The sequence below is a fragment of the Chrysochloris asiatica genome, unplaced genomic scaffold, assembly GCF_000296735.1.
Source record: "Chrysochloris asiatica unplaced genomic scaffold, ChrAsi1.0 scaffold00042, whole genome shotgun sequence".
Taxonomy (NCBI): domain Eukaryota; kingdom Metazoa; phylum Chordata; class Mammalia; order Afrosoricida; family Chrysochloridae; genus Chrysochloris; species Chrysochloris asiatica.
The window spans coordinates 15217219-15227719 of NW_006408560.1; the positions used below are offsets into that span (position 1 = coordinate 15217219).

The 10501-nt window shown below is 40.4% G+C and overlaps 1 protein-coding gene and 1 pseudogene across 1 annotated transcript in view; one reads left to right on the plus strand and one right to left on the minus strand.

The window, feature by feature from the left end:
- The window catches only part of TSACC (TSSK6 activating co-chaperone), a 12632-nt gene extending 7052 nt beyond the window's left edge, over positions 1–5580 (plus strand). The window contains 1 exon segment of the mRNA XM_006861732.1: positions 5522–5580. Within this exon segment, the coding sequence (XP_006861794.1) occupies positions 5522–5580 (59 nt within the window).
- A 1893-nt stretch (positions 5581–7473) lies between these two features.
- The window catches only part of LOC102817488, an 8295-nt pseudogene continuing 5267 nt past the window's right edge, over positions 7474–10501 (minus strand).

Genomic DNA, 10501 nt, shown 5'->3' on the forward strand with positions numbered 1-10501 from the left:
GGTCTTGTCTTCACTGATGATATGGAGCTTTTCCATCTTCTCTTTCCACAGATGTAGTCTATTTGATTTCTATGTGTTCCATCTGGTGTTTCATAGCCATCATAAATTGTTTGTTTTATCAAGAAAACTTTTTTTTTTTTTTAATTTTTTTTCAACATTGGTCTCATACAATGTTTGTCCTTTTGTGATTGACTCATTTCACTCAGCACAGTGTCTCCAGGTTCAACCATGTTGTGAGGTGCTTCACAGATTCTCATTATTCTTCAATGTTTTGTAGTATTCCATTATGTGTATGTACCAGAGTTTGTTTAACCATTCTTCTGTTGATGGGCATTTAGCCTGTCTCCATCTTTTTAATATGTCTCTTGTAGACAGCACATTGAAGGATTCTGTTTTCTTATCCATCTGTTCTCTATGTCTCTTGACTGATACATTTAATCTATTAATGTTCAGTGTAATTATCAATAGGTCTGAATTGAATGTTGTTGTTTTCTTGTGTGTGTTTTTTGTGGTGCTGCTGGATTCTTTGTTCCACATAATTTTCTATGATGAGTTCATTTTGTTTGTAGGTTTTCTTGTTGTTTTCATTTTTGCTGTGTTAATATTTACTAAATCTTTCTGATTTTCCTAATTTTTTTACATTTTGATGTACAGGTATGCTATTTTTCTTTGAAGTTACTCTGTAATTTATTAATTTTTTCCCCTACTCAAAACAGTCTGTTTTATCTTGACATCTACTTGATTTCCTTGCCATTTGGAAGTTCTGTATTTACATGATTCCTTTTTGCTTTGTTGTTGTTGTCAGTGCTGTCGAGTTGGTTCTGACTGAATGTGATGCCATTTCTCTTCAGTTTGTTGTTCTCAACATAGTAAACCATAGGCAAAGTTGAATGGTGATGAAGACAGAAGAGGAATGGATCCATTTGAGCAGTGGTGATTGTGAAGAATATCAAATTGGCCAAAATAATAAACAAGTTAACTTTTGAAGAAAAACAACCAGAATATTCCTTAGAAACAAGAATGGCAAGCCTTCAACTCACTTAATTTGGCCAATCTCTGGAAAAGGACATTATGTTTGGTAAAGTAGAGGGCCAATTAAAACAAGGAAAACCCTCAAAGAGGAGTACTGATACAATAATTACAACAAAGGACTTATGCATACCAATTATCCTGAAAATGATGCAGGCCCAAGCAATCTTTCATCGTGTTATTCATAGATCACTATGAATCGGAGTTGACTTGATGACAAGTACTTCCTGCACAATTTTTATGTAAACTTAAAACTGCTTTGAAAAAGAAAATAACAAAGCCATCAAGACAAACGATCAAGTTCCTTCAGAACAAACCTCCCTCTAAGACTGACACTCAAAGGGAACACATAAGCAGGCATGTAAGCTTGCTGACAACCATACTGGTGTACTGGTGAGTGGAAGAGGGGGAAAGCCAGCAATGAAGAAATGGGCTGAGTTCAACCATGGTTCATAGACTCCCATTGACCTGGAGATGAGAGAGAGAAGAAAGGCTGGTTGATCCAAAGTGTGGTGAAACCTGGGACACCTGAGTCTATGGATGACGACATAGCCACAGAGGGGTAGAGATGAGAGTGAAGCATCCAGCTGATACGAAGTGAGGGGAGATACAAAAGAACACCCAAAGTTGCAGATAGTACCCATTTGACCTAGCCTCGATGGCTTGATAATCAGAACTCCACCAGAGGAAGGAAAAAAAAAAAACAAACAATTTTTGATAAAGGAAACAAGGGTAAATTGCTACAGTTTGATGAACTTGATCTATACTCATGGAAGTATTGTTGTTGTTGTTGTTAAGTGCTGTTGAGTCGATTTCGACTCATAGCAACCCTGTATAGGGTTTCCAAGGAGCAGCTGGTGAGCTTGAACCACCAACCTTGCAGTTCAAATGACTTTGCAGTCTGACTTATTAGCCCACAGTGCCACACCAGGACTCCACTAATGGAGGTAGTAACTCTAAATACAGACAGAGAGTGAGGGAGTCTTCACATCAAGTATCAATGCTATCACCTCTGTACACAGGGCAGATAGAGACGGGCAACTCAGATATTAGCTACCTAAAATGAGGGGGCGATAAAGGCATGAAGTGACTAACTTACAAGGTTTCAAGAGGGAGTTTAGTTTAAGAGTGTGTGGGGGAAGAAAGAGTCACCACCGAATAGTTTTCATCTTGTCTAGATGGGTCTGGTGAAAAGAGATGGGGATAAGATTCATATGATTCAATAGTGAGTAATTGTTATCATGACTAATTGTGACTGTCATAATTGTAAAAGTTTTTGTATCAAAACAGGGAACTAATTAATCTTGCAGTCCAGAAACAAAGGACCCTAGGACCATCAAGAGGAGCACAAACGGAATGTGAGACCTTATCCAGTGATACCAGAGATAGAGACAGACATGGGGACATGGAGAGAGGGAGCAGCTGAGGACTCTAGATTTATGGGAAGAGAGGAACTAAGAGCTGGCAGCTAGGAGGTAGACTTGCAGAATGTGCCCTTTGGTGGTATAAATTATTATATATGCCTGAGTGTTGTTAAAAAAAAAAGAGCTAAAGTGAATAAAGAGAAATACTGTTACCTGATGGTACATGGAGGGGATTATAATCATTGTAATGAAACAAGGTGTATGATTTGTTGAATGTAAAACTGATGATCTGCCCTGTAAACTTTCACTCAATTCACAATAAAAACTTAAAAAAGAAATAATGAAAGAAAATAACTATGTGATCATTACACCTACGCTGTTGTTTGTTGTTGTTAAATTCCAAGCCGGTTCTGACTCACAGTGACCCTGTATGAGTCGGAGCAGCTGGTGAGTTTGAACCACCAACCTTGTAGTTCAAACCAATCTATGGTCCAGTGCTTACCCTACAGTGCCACACAAGGACTCCATTACAAATACAAAATAATAATAATTCCATAATATGATCAAGTATTCAAGGAGTATTCAAAATTGGACCTGCGTTTTTCTTCTTAGGAATACTTAGCAAGTCTCCCATGAGTCCATAGATGTGAATTGAGGGAAAGGTATTAGTGTAAAGGACATAGGTGCCATGAAGTCTGGATCACTAGTTCATGTAATTAGCATGTGCCTTCTGAACATACTCAGGCTCAACCCCTGAGTATACCCTTTCCACATTGTGTGTGCACATGGATTACTCGGACACAAGTTTGGTTATACTATCCCACTATGGCTGACACATTGGTGCCTTGCCATTAAATGATATAGAAGCCCTGTGATTGGAATCCTTGAACCTTTTAACCTATTGTCTCTCCCGGCTCCTTGCAGAGAGTGGAAAAGAAAGCCAGGAGGAGAGATTGTAGCCATAGAAACCCAGGAGGTGATTACTTCCTTTCCTGGGGACCCAGGCTCCTTCTCAAGCTTACCATTTTGCCACCATTAGTTTCTTTCAGTGAGCAAGGCCAGTTCTCCTCAAGAGGAGGTCTTTCCCCTCCTTACACTAACTAGTCTAACTCTTGGTGATAGGATGAAAATCAAGGTGCTATCAAGGTACCACAAGTGAAGGCTTCATAAACCAAATAGTAAGATCCAAGGCCACTACTTGCCAAACTGAACACTTAACTGGAAAAGTAGTTTTGGTTAGCTTTTTATAGTATATGATGCTGTAAAAAATAAGACCATTCTGTGATCTCAAGTTTGACTGGTTTGCCTCGAAGGAAGATTGGCCCGTGAGATGAAATGGTGGGAGACTATCGGACCTTTGTTTCCCAGAGGTTCTGGGACTCTTAGAGCTAGAAAGGACCTTAAAGTTCGTCTGGATCAGTGGTGGTTCTCCATTGTTAGTGTGCATCACAGTCACCAAGAGGGCTTGTTAAAATGCAGATTGCTGGGTTCCACGCTCAGAGGTTCTGATTCAGTAGGGCTGGCATAGGGTCTGAGAACTCTTCTAACAAGCTCCTGAGTAGGGGTACCTAATGTTGCTGGTCAACATCAGTGATTCTCAACTCTGCCTGCACATTAAAATAGGCTGAAGAGCTTACAAAAACTAAATGCTGGGGTTCCATCCAAGCCTATTCATTAGCTTCCCCCACCTTCACACTCCAGCAGGAGTTAACCTGCTTTGGAGTGAGCAATTAAGGGAGGAGGTGTTGGGGGAAGATGACTTTACTCTGCCACCAGATGGCGGGCCACCTCAGATACCTGGTAGTGGTGGTGATGTGCCATGGAGTCGGTTCCAACTCATAGCGACCCTGCACAGGGTTTCCGAGGCTGTAAATCTTTACGGGAGCAGGAAGCTTCATCTTTCTCCCGCGGAACAGCTGGTAGTTTTGAACTGCTGACCTTAAGGTTTGCAGCCCGATGGAAAAGTGGGAGGAATAGATAGGAGACCTTCAGGAGGAAGTGCTGGGTAGGACTCACCAGACGTTTCATACAGAAATTCTAGTAGAAACCCTGCTATACCCAACATGAGGTGGGAGTGTCACCAAAGCAAAACAGGTGCCACTCTTGCCTCAAGGTACCCCAGTCCAGAGAAGGGGATGGAGGTATAAATCCTAGAAGAATGTCTAGTTTTCTTATTCAGGGGAAACAAAGCAACAAAACTGGAAGGGGCAATTTCCTAAAAGAATCTCATTTGAGGTAGGTGATTATTTTAGGAGAAGAAAGAGCAGATAATTTGGAAAGTAACCTTTTAGGGTGGGAAGGAAAACAGGCTACATTTGGAAGAGGTCTTCTCAGGCCCCTGCTGGAAATGGGCCTGTCAGTGGGCTTTGAAGAAGTGGTTTGATGTTGGGGATGGAAGGTGGGATTAGGGAGGGGAGGGAGGATGCCTTATCTGAGCAGCAAAGGATAGAGGTGGAAGAAGACCTTGGTTTCTGGGCTGTGCCTTGACCCAGCCTGGCTCTTCAGCGTCTGTAGGAATGAGAAGTCCAAAGGATGCTCTAGACCAATGATGAAAGGATGGGATACATGATTGTATAGCTTTGTATCTGTTCCAGTTACTCCATTCATTCATTCCACAAGCATTCATTAAGTATCTTCATTGATCTGACACTGTGCTGGACTTCAAGAGAGGTAAATTAGACAGTCCTCTATAATAATAAAATAGTAATCTCTGCTTACTACTTATTCTATACTTAGTACTTTACACACAGCAGCTTAGAGACACAATCAGCTGGTCAGCCTGGTCCTGGCATCCCTACTTTAACAATAAAGAGAAACTATTCTTACCCTCTTTTTCTAAGTTGTTATCCCACCATTAACGTAAACTCACTGACTCCTAAGGTTTCTGTCTGGTCTTTGGAGTTGCTGTTGTCAATTTGATTCCACATAGATAGTTTGTAAAAGAATGTAATGCTCAAGGCAGACCATTTTTGCTAGTTAAGCTATGCTATTGTTTGGTTTTAAGAAAACTTCAGGGGATATTTTTGGTTTAAGGTTTAAAAATTACCCCAGGGAAAAAGTTTCAGGGGTCCACCCACTATTCATGACTCCAGAACGTGAACCTCCTGTTCACCATAACTCATGCTAAGGTCTCAAGGCTTACTACCGTGTCAAGCTCAGTGGGCAGTTCCCAGCCCTCACTCTCTAAGTGGCATTTAACATGGCTGATCACTCCCTTCTTGAAATACTTGTTTCACATGGGCTTCTGTAACTCTACTCTTTCTTTAGTTGTCCTCCTACCTCACTGGCTGCTCCTTCTCAGTCTCCTTGGCTATGACCTCCTTTCTTCCTGATTTCTAAGCATTGGAATGTCCCCTTTTTTCTATTTATACTCACATTCAAGTTGATCTCATCCAGTATCATGATTCTAAATACCAGCTCCATACTAACAACTCCCAAATTCCTATCTTCAACCCAGGTCTCTCTTTCAAACCCCAGACTCATGCATGTGACTGCCCACTCAACATCTGCCTCTGCACATCTACTGGTTATATCAAACTCCAAGTGGAATGCCTGGTTTTCCCCAGACCTGCTGCTCCTCTCTCAGTGGCCCAGTGCTGCAAATGGCACCACCACTGTACCAGTGGTTCAGATGAAAAACCTGGTGCCATTCTTTATTCCCATCTCACCTCCATCTCCAATCCTTCAGCAAACTCCCATGGCAATACTTTCCAAATACACCCAGAACTCGACTGCTTCTTACCTTCTCTGCTGTTACCATTACCATCATCTCTTGCCTGGATTGTTGCAGTAGCTTCTCCACTATCTCCCACTTCTGCTTTTCCCTAAAATCCATAATATACAGGCAGACAGATCAATCCTTTAAAATAACTAAACATGTAATATAATAATTCCTCTGTTCTCGACTTTTCTCAGTTGTTCCCCCTGATCCTACAGTAAAGTCCAAATTCCTTAACAGAGCCAACAAACCTGAGCTGCATGTGTGCTGGTCACTGCTCCCCCTCCCCAGCCCCAATAGGATAAGCACTGGACTGCTAACCACAAAGTCATTAGTTCAAACTCACCAGTTGCTCCTCAGATACCCTATACAAGGTCGCTATAACTCGGCACTGACTCAACAGTACTTAGTAACAGGAGTGGAATTGCTAAGTCATATGATCTTCGTTTTCTTAAAACTTTGACTTGTGAAGTAGGTGAAGATTTACCTAGCAGATTAGTTTTTTTTTTTTTCTTTCCCCAAACATTAGTGTGTTTTATTGCATGACGTTTGCATAAGAAAAAAATTATTGAAGATTATAAGGTATCACGTTATCATTGATACACTAATTATTAACCGTACTCTTAAGATGTTGTTGTTGTGAAGTGCTGTCGAGTTGATTCTAACCCATAAGGACCCTGTACAGGGTTTCCGAGGAGCAGCTGGTAAGCTTGAACCACCGACCATGAAGTTCAAACAATTTTGCAGTCTGACGCATTAGCCCACAGCGCCACACCAGGACTCCACTCCTGAGATTTTGTTGTTGTTAAGTGCATCAAGTCGATTCCAACCCATAGCAACCCTATATAGGGTTTCCAAGGAGCAGCTGGTAAGCTTGAACCACCAACCTTACAGTTCAAACGATTTTGCAGTCTGACACATTAGCCCACAGCACCACACAAGGATTCTTAAGACAGGTAGACATATAATCTAAAAAGTTTAAACTAGTTTCAAAAAATTGCATTAAAAATTTAACATGATGAGCTTTTCAATAAGGTTTACAGTTGTAGTTTTTTGTTGTAAAAAGATGTTTCAAATGTACTACCACAAAGTTGCCATTTATAAATGATGCTGGGGATGTTGGATTATAAACTGTAAAAACCAATTATTTTCATGAAATTATAAAGATAACATTGTGATATTCAAACTTATTTGAATCGGTTTTCAATTTTCACCCAAATTAAGCTGATATTAATAAACCAAAAAACATCTGCTTTATAACTAACAAAAGTCTAATAAATTCAAATTATGAATATGTATGCTAGATGATCAAATCTCTGGGTAGGCCTGAATGATAAGACCTGGAACCCATCTGGGTTGGTGTTAATTGGTGTACTGTGCCATCTAGCGAAAGTCTTCTCCATAGCCTTGTCTTTTGAGCATATTGCACATGAAGGCTTCTATGGGCCTGGCATTTAATTCTTTTAGAGATACATTGCCCTTTCCTGTTGTCTGATCATATAAACCAACCGTTTCTTGAAACCTCTCTTCACTGATAGCTTCAGGTCTATCTATCTTATTCCCAAAAATCAGGATAGCCACATTAGCAATAGTTTCATCTGCCATTAGTGAATAAAGTTCTTCTTTTGATTCTAACAGCCTTTCATGGTCTGCGCAATCCACACAATGCCATTGATAGCAGGAAGATAGTTTCTTCATACTTTGTGCTTGAACATGTCCACCCAGGTCAAAAGTTGTAAAAGTCATGCCAGCAGTGGTCAGTTCTAAAGTAGGATGTAATGTTGGGACATGCTGTCCAAGTCTGCCATCTTTTAGCATGTGTAGTAATGTTATTTTTCCTGCATTGTCTAATCCAAGAAATATCAGTTTACATTGTTTTCTTATATAGTCCTAAAAACTGTAGCACACTGCTGCAACCACCATAAATCCAGTCAAATATGAAGGACAGACCCAAATCTTAAAGGGTCTGTAACTGTAGAGAGTTTCTGACTCAGCATCTGCCCTACACCTTTCGAGCCAGAACAGAACAGTGCAATGGCTGCCATGGCCCCAGTTCTCCTTCTGGGCCAGAGAGTGCTCACCCTGAGGAGATTAGTTTTCATTAAAAAGTTCACACACATTTTGTTTCATGTCATTAATTACAATCCTCACAATGTAATATCACGTGTCTAGTTTCCTTATTACTGTGTTTCCTATTTCCATTCCTCCTTCCTTCCTTAACCATTCTGAACTTTGTCCTTGGGTAAATGCTGCCCTTTGAATCTAAAATGGTTGATTAGTCTAAGGTGTGCATAGCTCTCTAGTATTATTGTTCCTCTTATAGACCTGTCTATTGTTTGTCTGAAATTTGAGCCATGGGGGTGAGTTTAGTTATAGACCTGAAGAGTGGCTAAGGGCCATAGTCTCAGGACTCTATCGGACTGGACCAGCAAAACTGTTTTTTCTTTGTGAATTTGAGTTTTGTTCCATGTTTTTCTTCCACTCTATCAAGGACCTTCTAATATGATTCATATAAAAGCAGTTGGTAGTGGTAGGTGGGCACCATCTATTTCTTCTCCTGTCAGGGTTGTGGAGATCAGATGTTCTGCCCATCTGCACAGTTAGTGCACTGGACTAATTGTTTCCATGTGTCTTCGATTTTCCTCACTCTTTTTTTTTTTTGGATGTGCAGAGACCAATAGTTGTATCTTAAATGGCCATTCATGAGCTTTTAAGACCCAGTTGCTACTCACCAAAGTAGGACGTAGTAAGCCCTGGTGTGGTACTGTAAGATAAGCACTGGACTGCTAACCAAACAATCAGCAGTTTAAATCTACCAGCTGTTCCTCAAAAACCCTATACAGAGTTGCTATGAGTCAGAACTCACTGGACGGACTGCACTGAGCAATGACAAAGTAGGATGTTTTTGTGTTTGTGGACTTTGTTATGCCAATTGATCTTGGTGTCTCCTGAGATCATGGTCCTGAGCTCCCAGGTCCCATGATTCATTCCCTCAAGGTGTTTAGTTATGTCTAAAAAGTTTTCTTAACTTTGTTCCCTTTATGTTTCATGACCACATTCATGGATATATCTGCAGCAAAGGTTAATACTGATGCCCAAACTTGCAGATAGTATCCATTTGACCTAGCTTTGATGGCTGGATGATCTGAACTTCACTAGAGGAAGATTAAAAAAAATTTTTTTGATAAAGGAAACAAGTATAAATTGCTACAATTTGATGAACTTGATCTATACTTATGGAAGTAGTAGTTCAAAATACAAACTGAGAGGGAAGGAATCTTTACATCAAGAATCATTTCCATCCCCTCTGTACACAGGATTGATAGGGATGGGCAACTTAGACATTGGCTATGTAAAATGGGGTGTTGGGAGGGGTTGTAAAGGCACAAAGTGACTGGCTTACAAGTTTTCAAGGGGTAGTTTAGTTTCAGAGTGTGTAGGGGAAGGTAGAATCCCCACTGAATAGTTTTCATCATGTCTAGATGGGTATGGTGAAAGGAGATGGGGATAGGATTAATTTGATTCAATAGTAAATAATTGTTATCATGACTAATTGCGATTGTCACACCAGTAAAGGTAGAAGTTCTGTAACAAAAAAAGGGGGGTGGGGAGTTAATCTTACAATACAGGAAGAGAGTACCCTAGGACCATCAAGGGAAAAGAGCATGAGCGGAATGTGGATTCCTATCCAGAGAAGCAGCGACACCAGAGATGGAGGCAGAGATGAGGACATGGAGAGGCAGCAGCTGAGGACTATAGAGAAAAAGAAAGAGAGAGAAAGACTGTATGCTGGCGGCCAGGAGGCAGACTTGCAGAACGTGCCCTTTGGTTGTTTAAATGACTATACATTCATGAGTGTTTTAGAGTACATCCAAAAAAAAGTTAATACCCATGTACATATATCCTCTATAAAACCTATGTAAATTTATGGTGATTGTCCCACTTTCCCTCCCACACCCATTTCAACTGCAGCATTTTACAATCCTATCAGCAATGAATGAGGGCTCCCATTTCTCCACATCCTCACTAATCCTTGTTATTTTCCATTTTGAATTTATTTTCATCCTGGTGGATGTGAAGTAGTATCTTATTGTGGTTTTGAGTTGCATTTTCCTAATGCATGGGATCACTATGAGTTGGCATTGACTCTACAGCAACTAATAATGACTACTACCATTCAGTTTTTCATGTGTTTACTGGCCATTTGTGTATCTTCTTTGGTGAAATGTCTGTTTAAGTTCTTTGCCCATTTCTCAATTAGGTTGTTTGCTTTTTTGTTGTTGAGTTGTAAAAGTTCTTTATGTATTCTAGATGTTAAACCTTCATCCGATATAGTATGACATTTTGTATACTAATTTATGTGTGTTCGTTGTATGTCCCCCCCCCCCCC